This window comes from Gnatocerus cornutus, chromosome 8, assembly GCF_029298725.1.
Source record: "Gnatocerus cornutus isolate USDA-ARS CGAHR chromosome 8, icGnaCorn1.1, whole genome shotgun sequence".
NCBI lineage: Eukaryota > Metazoa > Arthropoda > Insecta > Coleoptera > Tenebrionidae > Gnatocerus > Gnatocerus cornutus.
The window spans coordinates 16,693,108-16,719,161 of NC_142240.1; the positions used below are offsets into that span (position 1 = coordinate 16,693,108).

The 26,054-nt window shown below is 34.6% G+C and overlaps 1 protein-coding gene across 1 annotated transcript; it reads left to right on the forward strand.

The window, feature by feature from the left end:
- Positions 1–1,050: 1,050 nt before the first annotated feature.
- LOC148170504 (cholecystokinin receptor type A-like) lies at positions 1,051–24,868 on the forward strand. Its single transcript, XM_088043241.1, has 9 exons — positions 1,051–1,118; positions 18,229–18,498; positions 18,550–18,664; positions 18,711–18,911; positions 18,962–19,144; positions 23,764–24,203; positions 24,248–24,483; positions 24,534–24,694; positions 24,741–24,868. Exons 2-9 carry the CDS (start codon positions 18,238–18,240, stop codon positions 24,773–24,775), a joined length of 1,632 nt encoding a protein of 543 aa, XP_087899367.1. The 5' UTR covers positions 1,051–1,118; positions 18,229–18,237; the 3' UTR covers positions 24,776–24,868.
- The last annotated feature ends 1,186 nt before the right edge of the window (positions 24,869–26,054 follow it).

A 26,054-nucleotide genomic window follows, 5' to 3' on the forward strand; every position in this document is an offset into this window, starting at 1 on the left:
TTCTAAAATTTGTGTCTTTTGGTTTACAATTGTGGGAATTAGTAGAGTCAACAAACGACTTAAAAATAGTAACCTCCTCAAATTTAGTTACTGTGGCACCAAAAATTTCGGAGTTAAGAATTTTTGTAAAAAAAGTGGATTTTTTTTGGTGCATTTAAAGAATATTTTTTTTTTAAATTTGTGTCTTTGGGATTACGATTTTGTCATTAATGAATGACAATAATAATTAATGAACGATTTAAAAGTAGTAACCTCCCCAAAATGAATTACAGTGGCAACAAAAATGTCGGAGTTAGCGTAGAACCATTATTGTTTGGGTGCGAATCATTCGGAGGAAAACCGCCTTCAAATAAATTCGATAAAATGTGATGCTTTAGGGGCGAGACGCGATGAATGTGCACAAAAATTGCGAAAATTAGTCAAAGATTATCAAATGATCCAGCCATTACTTCCAGCAGAGACTTTGAAAAAAGTCGATTTAGAACGCACTGGTTCAAAAATTAGTTTTAAAAGCAGCTCCAGCAAGAAGATAAAATTTTTTACCATCATCTCAGATATCTGGAACGAGCTTTAGAAGTGTCAACTCTAGAGCAATATAACGAGCAAATCGACTTTAAATTACGACGAAACGCGAGAGAAGAGAATAATTTCAACACGATGGTAACTGACCCAAAAAACTTCGATCAAAAAGAATGCAGAGATGTGAAATTACCAGTAAATTCTGAAATAACTGAATTACTCTAGAATTAACCGAATTCAGCTAGTTTTTCAACTAAAATCTCGCTTAGTTAATTTGTGTATCCGCCCAAAGAGAGGCTAAACTTAATTTTCGGAAAGACGTCAACTTGTGACTGGATATAATCTCGCATTATAATTAACCCTTTCATCGTAGTAAATCTCAGAAAGATTCGATTTATTCAACTAGTGAACAATAAGAAGCGCATGTCAACAAACTTTTGAATCTGCGACCGCTCTCCTTCAGTATCCTGAAAGCCGCATGTCGTGAAACATTTCAGCGATTTCTGAAAACGAGACGCTCAACCATGAACGGGGTGAAGTGCGAATAAAAAAAACTAAACTTGTGCCAGTTTTTTCCGACTCGTAAACACGAAAATAACGTAAGTGTGAAGTCTTTTTCTGTTATTGCAATGAAGTGCATGCTTCTAAAAATAATGCAAGGGGTTTAGGGGCGATTTATGATCCTGTCTTATCACTTTCAGAGACAGACTGTTTGTTTTTGGATAAAATAACGTGTTTCTTACGTGACAAATTGTTTGCGTGGGAGATGCATGTTCTGTCGGGTTTCCACATTTATATTATTTTTAAGGGTGGGTGCAGTATTAAACATTAAAAATAAAATTTTTTATTGGATACTAAAAGGAGTTCTCTCCATTTTTCTGTGTCAATTTCGTCATGTAATGAAGTTGGAGCAGCAAAGCCTAAATTATTACATTTGTAGGGCTTTTGTTACATTTTTCTTAGCTTCTAATTAAGTCTCCAGAGGATGGAGCTGTTAAAAACTACGGAAAATTAGTCTAAATACTGATTACAGTCATTCACGTGAAGGATTCCAAGACCCAATTAACATGGTTGAACTTGTCAAATGGTGCATTTCCACGAACCCCAAGATAACATCCTTTCGCTATAAGCAAAGCCCTTCACTGTCGCCCTTATCAAAACTGCTTGTTATAATTAGCCCTTTCCACAAAATCGCTTTATCAAGCGTAATAAATTCAATTTTTGTTTTCACATCAAATAATGTAAATAATATTTATGTATGTTCAGTGCATCCGGTGTGGTGCAACCATCAATGAATAATTAATTACAAACAATCGCAGCGTTATTTTAATGCAAAATATTCATAAAATCTAGAACAAACAAGTTGCTGTTTTCGATCCTCTGATTCATCAAGTTAGAATCAATATTTACATATCGAAGAATCTACGTTTTGTTTGTCAAGAAGCATCTCAAAAATATTTGAGTGTTTTTAGTAACTTTATCAAATCGACGTGTTTATTGGTTTTTCATGCAACATTTAAGAGCGTTTTCGAGTACGAAAGAGACCGGGTCAGGCTTAATCAATTTCCGAAAGAATGTTACGTTCAACACGGGTCTCTTAAAAGAACACTCCATTCATGGCGTCAGAAAAAGTTTCTGATTTATTCGGTTTAATTGGGGCTGTAGTTCGGACTCCTCCGAGACCGAAGAAGCAGATTCCGTCGAGATTAATACAACACATCAAAAAGCAATTTAGGCGGGGTGGTAAAAAAAGTTGTAGATTTTTAGTTTATTTTACTGTTGGGGCGAAATTAGCTTTTTCTGCTCGATTAAGCTTGAATCTTTAATTGAGATGTGGACAACAAAAAATTACTCCACAAAATCGGATTTGATGCCAAACCGCCTCCAATTAAAGCACTTAGAAAGTTTGGCGCCGACATGGTTTTTGCTTTGGACTTCCATAATGAGGGTAAAAGAATTAAGCTTCATATTTAACATGACAAAAAGTGTCTTTATTTCTCCGTTACGAGTTGTGGGCATCAATATCACCTCAGGATTTGACCACAATGTTTAAAACAAAGGACGACGACTCTTGTGGTGGTTCGACGTCGACAATTAATATTCGTCTCTGGTCGAAACTACGTGTCTGGAATTTGTTTGTCACACGATCTAAAGCTTTGAAAGTCACAATTAAGAATTCATTGACTCTCTTCAGTTTATTGGGAAAGTTAACCTGTCAGTCACAACCTTAAACTTATAAATCACCGATTAAGTCTGATCCAACTTTCAAGAAAAACGTTTCTGGATATTCTAAGCTTTATTTCCATAGATCCACAGAAGCAATTTTCTGTTTGGTTGCGTGCGATTCATCACTTTGAGCGATGACTGTTCGGCATTAATTAAGGTGAGACACGTTTTTACAGTCTTGGTGGTTTTTTATTGTTGCTATGAAAACTTACATTTAAGTATCTGTCAATTAAATCTTAATTAATTTAGTAAATTGTGCCAGCAGACTAATGGAATTATTCAGTAAACACTTTGAAAGTAACAAACTTTTCTCATGTAATTGCTGGTTCATCTTCAGTTTGTCTAACTTAATTAGCTTAAATAATGCTTTCAGCGAGAAGAAAATAAAACAGGACTGTCGGAGCAGATTTCGATGAGATTCAGGTGCTGGCACAACTTCACTTGCCACAGCCCGGCGCGGAATTAATTAAAAACTAATCTGTACATTGGAAAAATCAACTTCGGATGTTTAAAGTTACAGTTAAAACCGACAATTGCTGTTGCTAACAGATGTTGCCGAGTAAATCTTCTTTTCATTGCCGTTATTAAAAACAAATACCAAAAAATCCAAAGAAAATGTTGTGATATTCATTGCAAGCGCACGCTATAAAAATTCAGCAAGAATTCAAACAAAATTGAAACACCGTTGCGAATACAAAATGTAGAGATTAAGATAAAATTCGGATAAAAACGAAATGCTGTCGTAAATACATTTCATTCAACAGAACTCGATTTAATCTTCCCGTGTAATGAAATGGCACTTCCTCATCTACAAAACTGTGAAGCGTTATTTCGAGATAATCCGCACAATGTTGCTAATCCCAAAATTCTCAGGTAACGATTTCAGTTTGACAGCCATGAAATAGGAATTCGACGCGTTAAAACTATACACTTTTGCCCAACTTCAAAGCAATAATTTTCTTTTTCCGCAGTGATAAAGTGTCACGCGGAATTTCTAAAGCGAGGTTTCATATTAGCACGTTTAGCCAAGCGTTTACCCTCGATTTTCTCCCACAATAATAACATCAGACGTTTTACAGTGCGGATGTGTTCATCACTGACTTTCCACAAGAAGTGTATTACGCAATTGTGGAGATATTAGCGCGAGTTAACTCCGAGGAAGCACTTTCACAACTTTGGTTTGGTATAGATATGCTCTATCTTCCGTGGTGAATTATTAAGTCGGGTGAATTAGTCCAAAACGAAATATTTATCCCGGCGCATCCACCATTTCCAAATACCTGACTGGCGTTTCTTTGACGGCACGTGTCGTTTAACACAGAACTTATTTACGCACTTTCGCCTTTCATGATGGAAAGCCAGCGCGTTCCGGATATATTTCATCCGTCACTTCCGAATGCGAAAGAAAATTCCACGTCTAAACAGATTTCCTCACTGAAAATAGATTAATATTTCTAATTGTTTTTCGACGCAGGTGCGTTTCCAGTCAAATTCGGCAGTCAAAATAAAGAGGAGGGTAAGATTACCGATGGCTCGGGGATTATCGATGAAAAAACTTGCGCTCGAGGCGAAATTCATTACATGTCAAATGTTGTGCTAGGAAATACTAATTAGATCCGACAAGTCGGAAATTCTTCAAGATTCAGTGAGTGAAGCCTGTTTTCCAATAAACGCTGCAAGAACTCGAATTTACAAACTGTAAGCACATTACAATGAGGGCCCATTTCATTTCATGCGTGCTGAATGTGTGTGACACAGCGTTTTCTGATTTCACTTCACGTTGAATAACGTCCTTTGATGATGGAAAAATACGTTCTGATACTTCAACTGATATAATTTCTGGATAATTATACAGATAACGCAACGAATAACAGTTTTCCAGACGTAGCAACAGACGCATTAGCAAATGAAAAGTCGCTTGATTAAATTTTCTCTCTATAAAAATGACTCAGCCAAATCAAGCAACAATTTATTCCCCGTTTGGTGCCACTTAAATTTATCATTTTTGGGAAATGCAATTACGTCAGCCCTCAAAACTTATCAATTTTATTCCCTGTACGATCGCAAATTTTATCTCGGTGAAAAAACTTGAGATGAAGTGCCGCTTTTTATTCATGTTTTATAATATAAATTCCCGTGTGTGAGAAAGATAAACATGCTTGAGGTTGAGTTTGAAAATTAAAAGAATTTTTTACAAAGATCGGAAATGAAATATCGACGGATTTTACAAATTTACTACAAGAAAACAAGCTGGGGTTGTTGCCACCTTGAACGTTTAACTTCGGTAATTTAAATGCAAATTATTTTACCCTAATTTAATCAACATCAAAAATTGGTGATTAATTGAGACCAAGTTTCAGGCGTGAATTTGTAAATGTTGTTAATGACAGCCTCGCTTTTCCATCCTTTGAAATGTTTTGATAAAACCTGAAGTTTGTTAGTAAAATATTGAGTTAAAATTTGTTTATTCGCATGATGAAAAGCAAATGTGAGTATATTAGCACAAATTCACCTGTCGAAAGTGTTTGCTGCAGCGAATTAATTAAAGTAGACAGCCCGATAATCTTGCAATTATCAACAGAAGCTGCGATTGGCGTTTGGAATTGATGACAATCAATGGGAACATTTCAATTCAATTTAGAGGTAACCACAATTACATTTATAAAAATGAGACAGTTTAGAGTTTCTGTCACGCCGCTAAAATATTTACCGAACAAGATGAAAGCGCTCAAATTAAAACTAAAAGCTTTTGTTGTTCGATAAAAGGAATATTTCACTGATTTGGTTGGGGTGGGCTTTGTAGGCAAAAGGGAAGTAAATCCAGGGAATCCCAGAGCTTAACAACGCATTCTCTGTCTTAACAATAGTAATTTAAGCCCTTCTGGCCGTTCAGTGCTTCATGCAAATTCATGATTAGTTGATTCGTTTTATTTGGCATTTTGATGCACGAATAGTGTATCGCGTGAAATGAGTCTATAATACTGTAGAATTTTTCGTTCTGCGGCAGTAATTTCTTCTTTGAGAGCGCGTACTTCAAGTAGGGAAATCGATAGTCTATAAATGCTTCGAGAGGTTATAAGACTATAAATTTGTGAAATGGGCTTGGAAGAGTTTTCATCAATAATGGAGAAAACTTGAAGAGATAGAAAAGTAGTCTTTTAACAAAGATGTCAGAGTTACAAAAAGTTTCCAGTAAATAGCATGAAAATATTTATATTGCAAAATATTCAAGATCTTAGATATCCTGTTTGTTACGCTCGTTACGACCTTTAAAAGCACCAAGGCATAAGATTTGTAGACTCATTTATCCACATGTTCTAAAGGCAAAAACTCCACTAAAAATTCACTTTATACAAGCGGACACTTTTAACCTTTTTATATTTACCACCACCTCTGGAGCTTTAACTCAGCAAACAAAAGGAGGCAAAAGGACTGAAGTAAATAAACTAGATTTTAATACCTTCCTCTACTGGAATAATTAAATATCGCGTTGCGGAAATGAGTAATTTTTAAAGAGGGAGGGGGTTGAGGAGATTGTCGCTACATCAGGAAAGTAATGATTCAAAAGGTAACGATAATATTGCTTTTGTTAACTGAAATTTTCTTTGAAAAAAAGGTCAAATGTTGAATTTTTACAGAGAAAAGCTTCTTTTTATAATTCGTTCTGTACAGTCTCAATGTTACCACGACTAAAAGTGGGGAAGGGTAATAATTGACGTTTGAAATTTTAGCAAGATGGATTATTCTTATCAATCAACTTATGGTTTTAATATCAACTTCCTCCGGTGGCTGTTAGTTGTACCGGAAATGCCTGTTAACTTTGTAATTTTTATATCGAGCGATCAAATAATTTATCCTCAGTTACTTTTGGAATTCCAATTCACTTTGACAGCTGCCAAATTTAGTTATTTTATTTGGTACTTTAGGTTGTTTGATGGGAACTGTCTTGAAATGTAAAAAAAGGGAAGCAAGAGAACGTGGTGTGATTAATTTTTCATTAGAGAACTTTTCGCAATATATGGAATACGATTCAAACATAACGGATTTCAGAAAATTTGTCTTTAAAATTTCCACAAAATTTTTAGTTTGACAATGTCAAATTATTTGACAGAAACAAAACTCAAAAATTTCAAATGCAACTCCCTGTATTTTGTTCCATTTTTGGATGAATCAACCAATGACTATTCTATCCATTTAAACATTAAGACAAAAATGATGAGAATTTAAAACTAAATTCATTACACTTAAAATTTACAAGAGGTTCCATTTGAAAAAATCAAGTTCTAGTCATTTGTAAATTCTGAAAATTAAAATGGCCTGTGAAATAGTTTGTGTTTACATTTTATATTGTGCTAAAGTGAATATAAAATTGCAAACACTATGTTAAAAATGCCCGAACATGTCCTTTATCAATACAAAAGTGTCAAAAACAGTGCATATTTTAATATTGCTTTTAAATCGCGGTATTTAAACAAATTTTTCAAAAAAAAAAGGATATTTTACACTGTGAAATTTAAAGCCTACAAATTTTAAACTTGTAGGATATTTGCAGGCTTGGATTCTTTCGATTTCCATTACTTATTTATGTTTAAAACTCCTATAAATTGACACTAAAAGCATTAAAATATTTAATTCTCATTATTTTTAATAATAAATAAAGCTCTTATTAAAATTTATAAAATTTAAATGCAGTGACATTTGACAAAATATGCACACAAAACATTTCATGCATTATTTTTTTACCATAGTAAAATTAATAGGAGTACCTACTAATTAGTGTGCTGTAATTTTCCAGCCCACTCTTGCTTTTACTGTCGTTGACAAATATAATAAGTAATTAATTTACAATTACGAGTTAAAATTAATTAACTGTTACAAACACCCCCAAAAATGCCGTCCTACGCAAACGACCCATTTAATTTAGTGGCCTAAAAACTAAAAAATTAATATTTTTTGACAAACTGCACTGCGATATTGTCTAAGGAAAATTGTTTCCGCAGCTCTGTTGTTTCCGGAGTTTAAAAAACAATCACTTCTAGTTTGTTCGGCCAATCTATTGTTTGACTGGATTAATTATACCACGCATTAAACTAATCCGGTTTTAACAGCTATGCACCTGAGAAATATGCAAAATTGCAAAACAATGCAATTTGCCTATAATCCGAGCTTTAATCACAAATTGTGATCTTCAGGTACAATAATTGGAAGACGTACATTGTCAAGTAGCAACATCATAATTTAGTCTAGACTGTGATTATCCACCTAATTACAAATGCAGAGGTTCAGTTTTACCTCTTCAATAATCACCCTCTAAAATCTCTGATCAAAACGTTATCACCGGAGAATTAACAGCAATGGCACTAGAAAGCGTCGTTTTATGCAACTCTCTCATTACTGTGTTTGATGGGCAATAAAATAGTCAACAGACTCGCTACATTGAAATAAATTCGCTTTATTTCCTTTGACACAGCATCGAAATTACCTCGTGTTTATCCATAATTTCGTTCTTTATCACAGCCTCTGAATTAACGGTAAATCATGAATATTCCCCCTCGCTCGTTCAGCTACTATTTGTATTCGATAGAAAAATTAAAATAGTTCCGTCTGACTGAGTTTCGGGATCCTAAACCAACATATTCCAACAAGTGAAGATACTCGATCTTGACAGTGACAAACTATAAATACAATCGGCTCACATTTTGGCTTGAATGGTGGATGCGGCGATAGCTGTATAAAATTCGCATGTTTCACTTTCAAAGCAGTTTCTCTTCGCTTCCATGCAAATTTTCTCGCAACAAAATGGAAATTAAGCAACTACTTTAGAAGTATTAATATTCAATAACTGCAGTCTGATTGCGTGCTACATAATAAATGACTCATTCTGTAAGAAGAAAATTAGTTATATCCCGTTAAAACTTCTCTCATTTAACTACATTGTCAAGTTTATTACCCACTTTTTCCTTACATTCTTCGTGGACACAGTTAACTGTTTTAATTTGAAACTCCCTCGTTTTATAGCAATCACGTTAAAATTAAGCCGCTTACCTGCAGCTCGGGATAAACATTTCGTCCTCAATTAATACAATCTAAGCTTTATTCAGATTAATTTTTATGCGCTGGGCGATCGTAAAACGGTTCCGCTTTAAATCGAGGGCTAAAAGTACAGAGAATAAAGTGTTCGATGGCAACAGCTGCCGGGGGATTTTATTGTGCCTGCTGATGCGGTTTTGTCGTAAAATAATGAACACAATTGTAAAATTTATAACAAATGTTTAAATTTTTCGTGGAACGCCCTAATTCCGTACAATCAAAGTTTCGTGTCCGAAAAAAAACGGCTTGGAACGCAATATCTCGTGTTGAAACATCACGTTTTCCCGAGTTAGTAATCCATAAAGTTGCCTAAAAATAATTACATGTTGCTCTAATGATCCATGAGCGACATCTGCGAAGGCAGCAGAAATTTTAAACTCAGTTCGCACTTTGACTAATCAAATATTGCACTTGTTGCTAGTTCTGGATTCGGGATCAATAGAAACACTTTCAGGGATAACTTTATGTAATTGTTTTCGCCCCAAAACTATCAATATGTTTTCAAAGTGTCCGATTCCTTTTGTAATAAAATCGTTATCCGCGCCCCCGAAATTTGATTTGAAAAGAAGATTAGCTTTGTTGGAATTAACGGTCGTAACGCCACCCACGCTGAGAAAGTTGTGACGGGATAAAAGACGTTGTCATTTTCCCCAGAATCTTTCAAGTGTAAAGTTAAAACGCTTGAGTCGAAATGAAAAAAAGTATGTAATTTTGACTGGTATTGTATAGACACAATGTAGGTCATTGTCTCCACTTTTACACCTGAAATTAGAGTTCTTTATTGTCCTTCGTTTATTTTTACACGGTTTAATTAAAGTCTGAGAGCTTGCCATACACAACGTATTCAGTTAATGAAATTGAGAGTATATGGCGGCAAAATGACTTGAGAGAGAATAACAGCGCATAATTAGAATTCTAGAGGCTATAAATGAGTGGGTTTTATTAGAGTTGTATTGAATGCATCAGGGAGCTCTTAGTGTAACGTTAAAATCCGGCGTCAATGTTAGGAAAATTAATTGAGAAGTTAAGTAGCTAAACGATTCCAACGAGTCTCAGATACGTTATTTAGAAATTCAAGTTATGGTTATTAACAGAATGTTTGCATAATTTGTTACAAGTTGTGTCTATTCAAGTGTGGGGATTAAACTAACAGAGGATTGTTAGCAGCTGCGTGCAGCCACTGGATCAATATGGAAAATTAACTGCACGGGTTATTCAAAAAGACATTTCTCTTATTTAAGAAAAGTAGAATTTTTCATTAAGTTTAATGCAAAGAGCTTATATTCAAGTCATTTTTCCTAACAAAGGGGGAGAAACGTAATACTCTTATTAAAATTGTACAATCAATTCGAATTGGAGACGAACTAAAATGGTGGATGCGCTGGGCTAATTTACATTGGTTAACGGAATTTGCGTGTTTTTCCAACTTTTATTTAATTAATTTTTTTGGCTTTACACAGGAAAGCATTACCTTAATCACTTGGCTTAAAAAAGGAATTTAACAAAACGAGGAAAAATTTTAGGTTGTTTTTAAAATTCTAAAAACGAACTAAAAATTTCCAGCTTTGTAGGAAAAATTTCTTATTCTGGTAATTTTCGTTCTATGGCGATCAAATTTAGATATTTTGCTAGTATAAACATGTTTTTTAAATCTACCAAATTAGAAAGATTTAGTGTAGAAGAAATGATTTTTTAAAATTTTTATTTTTTAGACGAACTAAAATTTTCCATTTTTGAAATCAAAATTTTTCAATCTTGCAATTTTAACGGTTTTTCAACAAAATTAAGGCAGTTTTTTAGTTTGAACATGTTTATTAAATCTGCAAAGTACGCAAGTTGTACTCTAAAAGAAATTTTACATAAGAAATAGTTTTTAAATTTTTCAAAAGTCAAAAGTTGGAGTTTTACGCCAAAATTCTGATATCGATATCTCGCTTAATTTTTTGAGTAATCTTAAATTATTATTAGTTATTAGTCTACGCAGAATTTTCCGCAGATTTCAAATCTGCGATTTAAATTCAGATTGGACAGCAAATAACTGAGCTCCTCTTTCAACTCATGTAAACAAAAGGTATTAAACTACGTCAAAGTTCTGAGGTCGATATCTTGCATATCTATATCTTACTAGTTTGAACAAATTAGGAAATTATAATGTAAAAAAGACAGTTTTTAGAAATTTTTATTTTTTAGACAAGCTTAAAATACTTTAACTTTTAAAATAAAAATTTCTTATTCTGGTAATTTTCGTCCTATGGCAATAAAATTTAGATATTTAATTTACTAGTATCAAAACGTTCTCCAAATCCACTAAATTTGAAAACTGAAGAGTTTTTAGAAATTTTTGTAAGCGAGTTGTTCTGTACAAAAACAATTTTTATTTTTTTCATGGTATTTCAATAAAATTTAGTCAGTATACTAGTTTGAACATGTTTATTAAATCTACAAAGTAAGCTAGTTGTTATGTAGAAGGCACAGTTTTTAAATTTTATTTCTTTGCAGACATTTCTTTATTTTATATTTTCTTGTCCATGAATGCGAAAAATGCGATATTTTAATAGTCAGTAAATTACAATCTAAAGCATTCTAGCCAAAATTATTTACAAGGAATTTATATAACAATACGTAGCAACGCTTCGTTGAAATACGTTATATAAAAAAATATTCTTCACATGGAATTACTCATATAAAATTACATTTTTTCATTAGAAGTAATGCACAGGCTGACAAAACGACTCCAGCTAGAAATCGCTCTTATTGAAGTAATTTTTCTCAACAAACGGAGAGAGACGTAAGACTCTTATTAAAATTGTACAATCAATTCGAATAGGAGGTGAACAAAATGGCGGATGCGCCGGGCTAATTTACACCGGTTAACAGGATTTGATTTTTTTTGTTTCAACTTTTATTTAATTAAAATTTTCGGCTTTACTCTAGCACAGGAAAGCGTTGCCTTGATCACTTGGTTTAAATTAAAAACAAAATCTTCACTACCCGAGTTTTGATATTTAATACTTCTATAATATTATAAACTTTTGGTTGTTTATTTTAGCATAACTGGTTTAGAATTCTGAAATGCTAGTTTCTAGGCAAGTTCAGGTCAACACCTCTTTAAACAAAGCCCGATAAATAAATTCGCAAACGCTGCCGGCATGCTAACTTAATTTTTGGATGTGAATACACAAAACTTTGCCCAATTTCCTTCCATTCACTTTTAAATTAAATTCAAAACATCTTTCGCTTTGAGCCTTTTATTTATGTCTTTCTCAAAACACGAAACAAAGGGACAAGACGATAAGAGCCGTAATTACTGTCTTTTATTCTGATTTTAATCATAATGCTTGCACCTTTAAAAACTAAAGTTTATTTGCATGAATTACGTCCAGCATCTGCTGGAATTCCGTTAGAAGATCACTGAATTTTAATGCCAACGTAAATATTTATTTTTTATCACCCTTTTATCATAAAGCACGGTTTTTCCCATACGCATCGTTTACTGTAATAACGTTAAAGTTTTTTGTAAAAGATGACTTATAAAAAAACCTTTGACGGTGCCTTATCAAAACTTGCTTACTTCAATAGATTCGATATTCGGCAACTCGCTTTTCTTCTCATTAAACGCATTTTCGTGTGGATATGAGAAAGTCTCTTTTGTAGGGAATTTAAAATGAAATGTCAGAGATGAGACCCCAAAAAGTATTTATGGCTTACCTTGTAAATTGGCTGGATTTGGTGATGAATTTCTAACTATCCCAATAATTTAGTCTCGTGGAGGGACGTTACAAATCGCAGGGCCAATTACGACGGGAAATTAAATTCCATTCAACCTCTTGGAACTTGGCCTAGGTTCACGAAAAAATTGTGACCTTTGACATGGATTTCCAGCTAATTGGCCTTGTTCGTTACACCCGAAAGGGTGCGAAATGAATTATAAACACTTTCAGAGTTTGGCAATACTAAGCACGTGTCTCATTTCGAGCATTTTTCCCTACGCAAAATACCCGGAAGGTGGACAACAGAGAAATTTATTATTTACTGAAGCTCCGGTTGCCCGAAGGACCCAAAGACGTGACTTTTTTTACACATGATTACGCCAGAGGAAGCTCACGATCTTCATAAATTGGTAGTAAAAAGAATCTGAAATATTACTTTGATTGCAAACATGAGATAACATAAGGAATTCGGTCAATACGAAAAAACCTTTTGAAACTGGGGCGACAGTAATGTGGGTCTGTAGATGACAGGAAGTGAAAGATTGTTTTTTAAAGAGTAGGTAAAAACCGTAATACCGCTCTTTGTAAACTGTCTAGTCGGTTGTTTATGAAACGTCTCTGAATGCTCAAATAAAATGAACACGAGCGCATTTCATAAATCTCACCCAATTAAGTTTGAAAGGAAATTAGCTCAAAAGAAAATCTTACACTTCTCTGGGCGTCAGTTTTCATAAAATATCGACGCTCGCACAAAAAATCCTCAAAGGGAGATTTCAATTAAAATTGAAAGAAGCATTCCACAGTTGCACAGATTTGTATTTTGCTATAAATTTAATGAAGTTTCAGCTTGTTTTCCACATGCCATAAAGCGGCGGTTTATAATCCATCCTGAAATTTTATGGCAGCGCGTGATTTTTATTTACCACAAAAAAGGTCTAATTTTACTTTCGCTCGTAAATATTCGAAACGAGTCTAGACTTATTTCGAGTAATTGAACGGAATGAAACAAAGTTGATCGATTTTTTAATCTGTCACCTTGAACTTCAATAAATTTTCAATTTCGAACAAACTCTGCTTTGGAATATAAATCTCTTCTTCGGAGCTTTAAACCGTGTTATCTGTTTCAAAATCTGTTATTTTGGGGTCATATCGTTTAATTGAACTAATCGGATAAAATGCCACATTGCAGTTTTAATTGTTAGCGGAAAACCATTAATCGCGTCATTGTGTCGCGCGGCTGTATTTTATCCCCAACTCCCTCGGGGTGCCAATTTTACTGCCCCTAAAATTTCATTGTTGCCACATAAAAATTGTCTTTTTGGAGATAAGAATCACGTTTTGAGCCGGAACATTTGCACGTCAAACGGAAAGTTACGGAATTAAAAATCCTTAAAATACGATTTCTATTTCGGGTAAAAATGGTGGATGCGCCGGACTAAGAATCACGTTTTGACCCAGAAGAATTTACTGATGGAAATGACATGCACCGTATGTTTCAGCACGTGTCCACGTGTTCAATATTTTCCGCTAAACAAGTAAATCCCATGTCATGCATTTTTCAACAGACTGAAAATCCCCAAGCTCACGAAATGCACTTTTTGCGTGTGAATGCATCCAGGAACACCGACGACAGTTTATCGATGCTTTCGTTGTGAAAACTTCCTAAGTTGAATTAAAATGACAAGATTGTGAGTAATTTTTCACCGTTAAATCCACTTTTTGGGGCGCTTTCTTGCCTCGATTGGGGTTTTGATCTCGCGGCAGTGTTGTACAATAAACGATTCAGTGTCGATTAGATGCTTTTCCCATTTCGTTTATATTCTTATGGTTTTATTCCCCGTTCGCCTATTTAAGCCGGGGATGTGCAGACAAATCGATTTCGCGAATTGGCACGTGGGAATCCGCCAGTTTTTACATCTTGGCATGAGGTCAACTAGTTTAAACGAGGATTGAAATCGCGATTTTCAGTCACGAGATTTTTTCCCGGTTCAGTGACCAGTCGGGAAATTTAGAGCACGTCGATAGTTGATGCAGTGCGCAATGTTTTTTCGCTAATTAAAACGAGTTATCTCAATTACTCTAAACGAACGTTGCAATTAAACAAAGTGGACGTTATCTTTTTTGAAATGTAGTCGAGATAACGAAGTAATTTAAGTCCCAACACGAATTACCAAAGCGAGGGATAAAAATCAAACACAAAGAAAAAACAAGATAATCAACTCTTAGATGATTTTAACATTGCAAGACTCTGCAGAGTACGTAAAAGGAAATAAAAGTTAGAACTACCTCGTTCTATCTGAGGTGACATTTTCGTTTTCGATTAATCGGTCCAGCGCTTCTTGTGCTTCGTTTGAAAAACCATTTTTGCGTTAAACGCGAGACAGATTTGTCAATAAAACAAAGAGTTGAGAAAAAGGTGTGGAGCTGCTACAATTTTTTTTCCACGACTGGTTGATGCCCCCATATTGCAATTCCTGTGACGTTTCTGTTTGTGACATGTAAACAAAAACAAAATCCTCTAATATCCCCGTCTAATGTCTCAGAATTCAGTAGGGTCAAGTCCTGAAACTTGTTTTCTCTCACGAACAAGTTTTAGACGTTAAACCTTTACATGTCAAGCTCTTTATTCTAAACCCCAGCGCTCCGGGGCGGCATACTCCCTGAAGTCCTAACAGCGCCGCCACTGTTTGATCATTAAATGTAAACAGTCCGAAACTACATTTCCGATAACTAAAAAAACTTTGCGGCGAAATTCATGAATTTGAATTGTTAATTCTTTTTTGACATCAAAACATCGGCCATAAGCTGTCCCTTCCAAAATCTAAAATGCAAATGAAGCCCTTAATTTTTAATATAAAACAACACGTCGGGCGGTGCAAACACAAGAACTGAACAGCCATAAATCGATTTCCGAAAATTTCCATTTATGGGGAAGAGCCATTAAGCTAAACTAGTGTTATTACGACGTAAATATTCGAAGTTGGAAACTCGGTGCAAACTTGACAAAAAGGCGCTTAATCCCACGTAACAGCTAGATGAATATAAATTAACGTTTCAATATAAGACGATTAAATCTGCAAAGGAACACATTGAAAAGTGGAGACTTTTATCTTCTTTGAACAGCTTTGATATTTCCTCAAAAGGTAACATAAATACGTAGGCAGATATTACCGTCCTTAATTTTCCTCAAGGGGCGATAAATGTAGCTAGTTACGATAAAAAACGACCTCGCACGCCGCTGTTTTTTGTCCACTAGATGCGTGAAAAATGGTGGATGCGCCATATCGCGAAAACGATTTTCGCTATTCGTGAATGAGAGGAAACTCACACTGAAGCCGTTTACATTTTACGGCTAAGCCAACATCGTAAGGTTTATATATCCAATCCCACAGGACTAGGACTATTTTTAGTCGAGTAATCGCTTCCGGGAACAGTAACCGTACCTTTTTCCACATTATCTCCTGATAAATTAAAACAGGTATTTACCGTGATTTAGCACGTCCAAAGAATAAATTAATTGTGTATTTAATGCTCGTATTGAATTCTGAGGATCGATTGGAAATGCGGCGTGTTCTTTTTATTATCTGTATCAAACCTCATTTGTATGTGTGCTTATTAAAACAATCAAATGTGGGTGGAATTACAAAGCTCCGAAATTAGCTTTGATCTATCATTTATAACCACAAAGAATGCACTGCTGTGATTTTATTTGCGTATATTAACACAACAAAAATGCTGAACACGTTCTGATATTACAATACTGAAACCCACTCAATTCGGAAATGGAAGAAAAATTCGATCTGAGAACTGCATTTGGGGACGTGGACTGAAACTCAAACTGGGCTGTCATTAAGCGAGCTGGTTTGGGGAACTTTTATTGCAAGTTGGGGCTTCCGTGAAACTTCAGATAATGCCATCAGAGCAATTTGCGGAGATTAATAAAACAACAAAATAAACAAGAAGCATCCAGAAATTTTAATCTTTTGCATAGTTATCAATATTATGGCAATAATAACGAAAATAAAAACAATTCCTGTAATTTGATGCAGAGGTTTATCAATGCATTTAATTACCACAGAAAAAAGGATATTGCAGGACACGTACTCAGATGCCGATAGTGAAACCCATTCCATTTCATAATGTAAAAAATTGGATCTGAGGAGTGCATGAACGTGAACTGAACGTGAAATTGGTCTGCCACTGAATTAACACTGCAACTGGTTTGGCAAACTCCGGATAATAGCATCAGACTAATTTGCGGAAATTAATAAAACAACAAAATCCAGAGAGGAATTAAGAAACTTAGTGAAGAAGCGAGCTTAAACATTGTGTTGGAGATTGAACAGCACTTTCACGTAGAATTTTTATTGTTCGATCGTTTCCCAACATCAAATCTCACTTACCGGAATACCGGGTTTTTAGTCCTGCAAGTTCACCCTTAATTAAAAACGTTGTCATCTAAAATTTAATTCACGTAAAAAGCCCTCGATTTTTGATCATATAGACTCTTTTATGCTGCCGGAATTCAATTCAGACTCTGTAAGAAACATGATTCATTTTGCATACTCTTATCTCCGGGAAGTAAGATATATTCGATTTTTGAGATACAATCGTGTGTGATTTAGACCCTCATTTCGCGACATTGTGTCGTCATATCATGCTGATTTATTTATGTAGGTCATAAGATATCGTCGTTTGACAAGTTAATTTATAAAGTCTGAACTCGTCAGGTGCATTCAAATGTAAACTTTCAAGGAACATCTGCCGTTTCAGAAGCGTCAGACCTTTCAGACTAGAACTAGTTTTACCATTAATGAATGTCTCTCTTCGCATAAAAGCGTTTTTTCGACCGTTTTACCCGAAACAATTGGTGTAATAACCATCAAAAAGTGATCGAGAGTTTAATACCCCATGAAAATTTAAAAAAGGTTCTTTTACGATAAATCAAGGTAAAATTGAATCGAATAAAAAGCAGACTTTAGTGAAATAGGAATTTCAGGTTCTAGTGGGTCATGAAAAATCACTTGGGAGGATTTCCGTCAACATTTCATTATTTCACAAGAAACTTGTTATCTTACTATAATTTTTTATGGGGGTACCGAAGTTCCTGTGTTTATCGCTTTCGCTCAAAGAATAAAAGAATGTAATGATCGAACTTTCGAAACAAGCTGTTGCATGTTGTGGAAGAGATTTGATAAATTACCACCTACTAAAGACCGTAGTAAGCGATTTTTAACTCAGTTTTGTTAAAATTTTCCAATATTTCCTGTCTAAGACGAGGCTCTTCTTTCTAATTCAGTTATCTTTTTTTTAGGCTAGCAAAATTTATAACAAAGTTCCCTCGCAGGAAAGGAAGTGTACGGAACATAATAATTCTGTATATTTTACGAACTTTCCGAGACGGTTTATGTTTTCGTGCTCTCCGGAAATCTATATTATGTTTTATCTACTTGTACAAAAAACGAGCTTTTATGGAAATGAAGAGAAAGTTGCCATCCATTAAAACAACTAACATCGTCCCATTCAGCGCTAGTTTCTGATTGCCAGGAATTTATTCCCGTCAGTTTAGTCGCCTTCAACATCTATTGCCAACGCCACAAACCGTCAACCCCCGACGTTGCAAATAAATAATCATTTAAGCACACCCACCCGATTTTTTTCTATCGCTCCATTTTCATTTCAGGTGAGGAAAATGTCACTGGAAATGAACTTAACAAATAATGCATTCGAGTTTATGACTGTTCAACCTTCGACGTCTGATATTTACAATTTAACCGAAAATTTTAATCGGACTGTCGTCACATCGACTTCTGGAGTCTTTGAAAGTCAGCTCATCATACCCCTTTATGTCATCATTTTCGTGCTGTCGATTGTCGGAAATTCGTTGGTACTCGTTACTTTGATGAGGAATAAGAGGATGAGGACTGTCACGAATGTTTACCTCCTGAATCTGGTAAGTTGACGAGCGAAAGAATTTCGTGCGATGGAAATTTTTATTCTATAGGCGGTGTCCGATTTGCTCCTCGGCGTCTTCTGCATGCCCTTCACTCTCGTCGGGCAAGTTTTACGTAACTTCATTTTCGGAGCAACAATGTGCAAACTCATCCCGTACTTTCAAGGTAATTTATTCGCAAAAAATGATCAAACTTGATTTGCTTTTTTCAGCCGTCTCTGTGTCAGTCGGCGTCTGGACTTTAGTAGCAATCTCCTTGGAGCGTTACTTTGCAATTTGCAGACCGCTAAAGTCCCGTCGTTGGCAGACTCAGTTCCACGCTTATAAAATGATAGCAGTAGTTTGGCTGGCGAGCTTATTCTGGAGCGCGCCAGTATTAGCTGTTTCTTCGTTAAAAGCCATGAAAGGACGAGGTAAAATTTGAAGTTTATGAAACTTTACACGTTCACAGTATTTTTTACAGGGCATAAATGTAGAGAGGAGTGGCCTAGCAAGAGCAGCGAACAAGTTTTCAACTTGTTTCTGGATGCAACGCTGCTGCTAATACCAGTTTTGATTATGAGTCTTGCATATTCGCTAATTATGACGAAACTCTGGAAAGGTCTCCGCAGGGAAATTCAGCACAACTCGTCTTTTCAGCAACAGAGTGAGTAAAAATTTCAGCCAAAATTCAGGAGTCTGGAGGTGCATGCCATAATTCTAATCTTATCTATCCTCGTTAATAAATCTGTGAATTTCCGACCATTACTTTTGTATTTTATTCCCGGTGCTGCACCACACGGTTGTTAAATTTGTAATTATTGTTCCCACTCGGCGATCATAAAATTCGCGCAGTTTTTAGCTCGGTGCGCCATTTGCCGACCAAATCACAGTGGTCCCAATTGTATGAAAAGTTGGACAAAACTACAAATTTGATTCAATTTCAAAAATTCGTAGTATAAGGTTTTCGAGTTTTCTTTTTAAAAAGCTTTTTAAAATGGCATCTTTAAAATGGCGGAAAACATCAAAATGAATTCTAAATATGTAATACTGCAAAAATTTTACTGAACACAATGGCTTTGAATTTTTGTTGAATTCAAAATTTTGTTTAAATTTCATATTATAAAAATAAATATTATAAGAATAAAAACAAAAATATCTATAATAAACAATATAAACAAAATCTTTTACATTTAATTTTTATTTAAAATAGTGATCAAATAACAAAAATTCCGACAGAGCTGAATTTTGATACAGAACTCGGGTACACTAGTAGAAATAAAGTGCCAAAAGTCCCCATGGATTCCCTGTGTGCTAAAAAAGTTATTTAAGGTAAAAAATCAAAAATTTTGTTTTTTTTGATTTGTCTTAAAAACGGTAAGTTTTATCAAGAATATAGCCCAGACAAAAATTGTAGATCATAAAATTACCTACAAAAATGGTTTTAGTACTTTTTTTCAGAATTACCATTCTTAAGATATCGCTGTTCTAAAAGTTGAAGGATTTACATTCTACATGATATGCACACAAATATACTGATTTCTATAAAAAAGAACGGGGTGATTTGTGGTGAAATTTATACAAAGGTTCTATTTGTTCATAATAAACAAAAGTGTCAATACAACTGTTAAAAATTGTTTTTTTGCAATAAAAACACACCTAAAAGTAGTACTCTATCAAGAAGCAACAAGCCCTCAGGAAAACATAACTAGTTAAAATATCTTAATGAAATTTTAATTTTTTCAATTTTATGCTCAAATAAAGCTTTTCTGCAAATTTCATCGAAATCTGATTACTGCTTCTAGGTGTTGCATTTTTTATGGAAATCAGATAGAATGTAAATTCTTCAACTTTTAGAACGGCGATATTTTAGGAATGATGATCGTTAAGAAAAAAGTATAATGACCATTTTTGTAGATAATGTTGTAATCTAATTTTTATTTGAGCTATACTTTTAATAACAAGCCAAAAAACCGAAAATTTTGCCCTTTTTTAGCATACATGGGATCTTTGGGGACTTTTGACACAAGTGAAATCACTTTTAAAAGTTTAAGAATAGTATCTTAAAAACAAGTTTTGACAAAAATCTTATTAAAACACCAATGCACGAGTTTTTAGGCTATTTTTCGTTATTTGCATTTTAAACCATCTTTTTCTTCTAAGATAATTCTAAAAAAAATAGGTAAATCGTAAAAACTGAGAACGTAGGAGAAGATTCCTAGGAGCCCACGCATTCAATATTCTTACAAAAACCTTAAAATTGATAAAAAAAATCTTAGAAAACCTTAGAAAATTTTTAAGAATTCTAGAAAACATTTGAGAGTTTAACAGAAACCTAAATAATTCAACAAAAAAACAAATCAAAAATTTTAAAATCTAGAGCTTACGAAGACAAAACTTAGAGATGGAAATTAATTAACCCAAATGAGTTTAAACAATTAAAAAAAATGGAAACAGTATTGCACACTAAGCATGGGTGCCTTTTTTTATTACCCTGTATAATTGAAAACCATACTACAATATGTATAATGCAAATTTTCACGTTGATCTGAAATTAACTTGGATCATACTGAACATTTACTCAAAATGGGGCGGAATATTACTTTTATTTTGAGTACAATGAAGTGGACACCTAAAAATGAAAATCCTTTGTAAAGAATAGATAAGACAACAAGATGCAATTGTAGGTGGAATCTATTCGAACCTTTTTTGTTTCTTAAGAAATATTTTCGAATTATGGAAAATATGCTGCCGTTTCAGCAAAAAATAACGAGTTGTTTTTTTAATAATTCTCAACTTTTATATAATTACAAAAATATAAGTCTTAAGGTTGAACTATCCATATTTGAAGATAGGGTGTTTCAATGTAAAAGTTCGTACAAAATTGCACGAAAACGAAAAGAGCTATTTAAATGCGGTTTTTTGTGTTTGAAAGAGCACAAAAAGTTGTAGTGACGTTACCCTATGAGATTTATATCCTGGTTTTATAAATATTTTTTTTCGATTTTAGAAAGTTATATTTTTCTTTATTAAAATTTGACTTAGTAACAACGCTACACATTTTCAAAACAAATCGATTGGCGCAAGAAAAAAGTCAATTTATTAATTAGGGCGGCTGTAGTTTGGTTAAACTTTTGAAATTTTAGCGATTTCGGAATGATGTCTGTCTTTTTATTTCGCCTCAGGCAAAGACGACCCTTAAGGGCCCCACAAATCTCGTTATTGCACGGCGTGGATCGAAAACTATAATTCTACCTTTTTGGGTATTAAAAAGATTTAATTTTGAGGAAAAGTAGATAAAATTTTTAAATGACTTGCGGAAAACACCGGAAAAAGTTTTAAATATTTCATTGGCCACGACGGATCAAAGAAACAGTGTTTTGTGGCACTGTAAACGAGAACAAAGACTGAGGCTAGTAATTTTGGTAGAATTTGTAAACTACGACCAAGTACAAGTAGAGCGAAGGTGGCAGCATGAATAATAGAAATCAAATTTTTGGGTAACAAATACACGTTTTGGGGCATTGAAAACGAACCCAAAGCTGTGGCTTGCGCGTATAAGTTATTAGAAGAAAAGGAGAAAGGATGTTGTCCAGAACAATAAAAAAATCTGAACCTGGACATTCACTGTAGAGATTCACCCCCACATGAAACAAAATTTCTCCCGGGTGGACTCTTCATATGTCAGAACAATCCATTTTTGGCAGTCTCACCAGATGGGCTGATAGGCGACAATAGGCTCGAAAATTTGACACCGCAGGAAAGAATTGTTGCAAAAAATAGTTATTTGTTTCACTAGGCTAGAAGATGGTCTTTTGGAAATGCAAGGAAAGTATTGAAATCCGAGCCCGGAGGGCGAGGATTGCAATTTCCGAGTATTTCCAAAACATTTTCTAGCCGTGTCAAACACGAAATTTTGTGCGCCGACAATTATTAATAGTTATTTATTTTGACTTTTGGTTTGAATTTGAAACGTCATTCCCTCATTTAGGGGAATTTCATCAGATGGAAAATAGGTTGGTAGCATCTCATTCTAATCAAACGATGGCAGATTAATTTAAATTCAAATGTGTTTCAGCAAATTTCTGTGGTACTTTTACTTAATTAATTTACTTTTATTATTTTCGAAGGTCATTGGTCTCCAAATCGACACACAAATTGACACAATTGACATTTATGCAGCGATGCCAACTTGTAAAATAAAACCAACTATTCGAAATGTCACGTTTGATTGCCTAGACATTCAAAAGGTGATTTTCTTGCCGCAAATTAGTATCACAAATCTCATGAAAAGTGACGGAGGCGCACAAATAAAATTTTGTTTGATCGCTGGAACAAACACGATTTCACTAAACAAAAACCATCAGTATTTTTATCAAGTCCAAAGACAATTACTAGTTACGAGAAGAAGATACTGTTTTTTCATAGTTTGGACTCCAAAGGGGTGTTTATATGATATTATTTTCAAGGATGAAGAATTTTGTGATGTAATGTTAATCAAACTAAAAGACTTTTATATGTCATGTATGTTACCCGAAATGGTAAAGAAATGCCTTTAATGGGCTTTTCACATATTTTTTGTTTTTTCTTTTTGTTTTTATGTTTGAGTAAACATTTCATGTTTTTTTCTGTATATTTTTATTTTTTTCTTTGTATTTTCTTTCTGTTTTAGTAGATTTTTTTTTGGTTTTGTAGTTTTTTTGTTTTTTTTTTTCATTATATTATTTGTTTTTATAAGTTTTATTACTATTTCAAATTCCTTTTGATCGTACACCTGAAACTAATTTTGCTTATTATGTGAGCAAAACTTATTTATAAAAAACATTTGTTTTAAAAAATGTGTCCCTTTTTTGTTTGTGAAATATTTGTGCAAAGAACTTTCAAACTAATTCTGCATTTCTTCTCCGTTAGATTTATGGTTTATTTACTATTTTATGATCTGACCCTCCATTTGACCATACGCCAAACTTTACCTCCTCAGAAGTGAGACGAGTGAGACCGATGCATAGTTGCTTCGAAACTGAAATTTACCGTTAGGATTTACTTACTTTATTCTTCATGATTCATTAAAACTTTTATTCTCAAAACCACAAACATTTGTAACTTTCGCGGCCTTTTAGGGCCTTTTGGGACCTTAATTATTTTAAGATGCACTGAATATTTCTACGCAAAATATAGTCACTTTTATTAATTTTTTGAAATAATTATTTTTCGAGTTTTGACCAACTTTTTAGACCATTGAGACCACTGTGCTATAATTTCCGAACCAAAAATAATTTTTTTCAGTGATTCAGCGTTCGAATAGTTCTCCGACTCTCAACGGCGACGCGGACAAATCTTCCAACGCCCAAAGTAAATCGGAGCCGGCAAACATAAACTTATTGAGACCAACAAACCGTCTTGTTCCTCCTTCCCAGAAGACACCATCCCGTGCCAAAAAAGCGACAAAAACGGGAACTATGAAAATGTGGTTCAAAAAAAGTATCGTTCAAGTACGATTACCTTCAACGATCAAAAAAGGTTACGCTTGTAAAAGTACAACGAAAACGACTTTAGTGCCGAGGTGTGAACTTACCACGCCGTCTTCAGAGCACTGTTCGTACAACGGACTGTGTCCTTCGGATGGTAGTTACGCCACGTCGTCTGTAGATGAGACAACTTACCACTTTACAAGACACGCCATCAGGTCGAACTACATGGATAAAAGCATTGAAGCGAAAAAGAAGGTGAGTTAGTTCAACGTTTGAAGGAGTGTTAAAACTGAGTGTAGGTCATCCGGATGCTCTTTGTGGTGGTCGCGGAATTCTTCATCTGTTGGGCGCCTCTCCACATTTTAAACACGTGGTATTTATTTTACCCTGAAGATGTTTATCTGTACGTTGGGTCCACGGGAATCTCGCTGGTGCAGCTTTTGGCGTACATCAGCTCGTGTTGCAACCCCATCACGTATTGCTTCATGAATCGGAAGTTCCGACAGGCGTTCCTCGCCGTCTTCAATTGGTACAGGTAAGAAACCAACACTTTAAAATGAAGAAGAGTCTGATAAGTCGTGTTAGCGTGTGCTACTGCTGCGTTTGTGTCAACTCCGACTCGCTCCGCACCAGGACGAAGACCACCCAAATGAACGGGATTCATAAAGTCGTCCAAAACAACTCCGACGTGTCTTGCAACGAGTCAACTATCTACATCGGGCGGCAGAGTATTCTTGGACGCTCTGGTAAGTCCGTTTTTTTGTCTACTTTAACTAGCTCGCCCCTCCACAGAAGTAGTCGTTCTAGAAGCCGAAGATCGTGTTTAGCAGCGGCTCAGAGTGCGCATGTGTGTCTTCATCAACGAGTGGAAGTCGACTTGCTCAAGTTGTTGCAGCTGATCCTGACGACGAAACCTTTCGGTATAGAATCACATGGGTGCGACCTCCAAATTCGCATTCTTTGGTAGCCTCACAGAACCAACTGTATTCTTAGAGTGACAAGGTGCCAAAATTAAGCAATACGTGATGGTGGTGAAAAACGCTTTGCTCAAAATATTCAAGTACAAAGACCAAATCGTGTTTATAATGTATCGTTAATAATAAGACTTCTTCTAAACTCAATGTAAACTTCTTTATCAATGACTCGCAGGAATGTAAATATCCTGAGTTTGCGAGGATTTTAGATAAGTTTGCATTGCAGTGCATTTTGTTCCTGAAAAATTGTGTGCTTTGAAATAGCGGCGAGAAACTCATTTAGCTGCTTATTGTTTACCGAATTTTACTCTACCTCAGCAGCAGAAGCTTCATTGATTTGCAATTCCGAGCGTGCCTTCCGCCTTATAACCGATCATAGGGTATTGCAAGTTTTAATAAGTTCTCATTTTGGGGAAATTTAGTGCCGCAATGGAAAACCGTCGGAGAGAACAAAAAGAAACTTGAGCTTGGTTTATCGAATTTTCATGTCATAAAGAAATTGTAAGAATGTGGAGCGTTCATTTTTCATTTATGAAATTATCCGCCGCAGTACTGACTTCGTTTACCTGCAATTACTGAAGAAAAATATTTGATTTTACGGTTACGATGCACTGACATATCAAAAATTGAGTGGGAATAGTGGACTTTAATTGCTTTACGAACTGAATTAAATTGGTTTCATGCAAAATTTACTTCGAAACCAAAATATGGGAATGAGGTGAATTGGCACTTGGCAGCTGCCAAGTTGGGAGACAATTTTTTGTGTTCTTTTAAACTTATAGATTCTCTGTGAAATTTTAAATTTTTAAACACGTTCTCAGATTTCTCAAGTTCTCAATTTTCTTAGATGAAAAATACAAAGGCGACAATCTCGAAGGGATCAACACATTTTAGAATCTAAACTGATTAATTTTAAAAGTTAATTATTTAAAAATCAGACAATCTTATAACGTGAGAATGGAATTTAAAAATGTAAAAATTCAAGACGAATCTACGAAAAAAAAAATTAAAATTTTAGAATTCAATATTCTCTTGTAGTTAAGTCTTGTCGTCTATTCGACTATTTCGTAATTCTCAAGTTTTTCAAAATTTCATGGTCTAAGATCCTGGAATTAGACTCTGATATCCAAAA

Coding starts and splice junctions, on each gene's coding strand:
- LOC148170504 (XM_088043241.1), top strand. CDS start 18,238: ATGTCACTGGAAATGAACTTAACAAATAATGCATTCGAGTTTATGACT. Junction 19,145..23,763: donor CTCGTCTTTTCAGCAACAGA/GTGAGTAAAAAT, acceptor AATTTTTTTCAG/TGATTCAGCGTTCGAATAGT. Junction 24,484..24,533: donor GCCGTCTTCAATTGGTACAG/GTAAGAAACCAA, acceptor AAGTCGTGTTAG/CGTGTGCTACTGCTGCGTTT.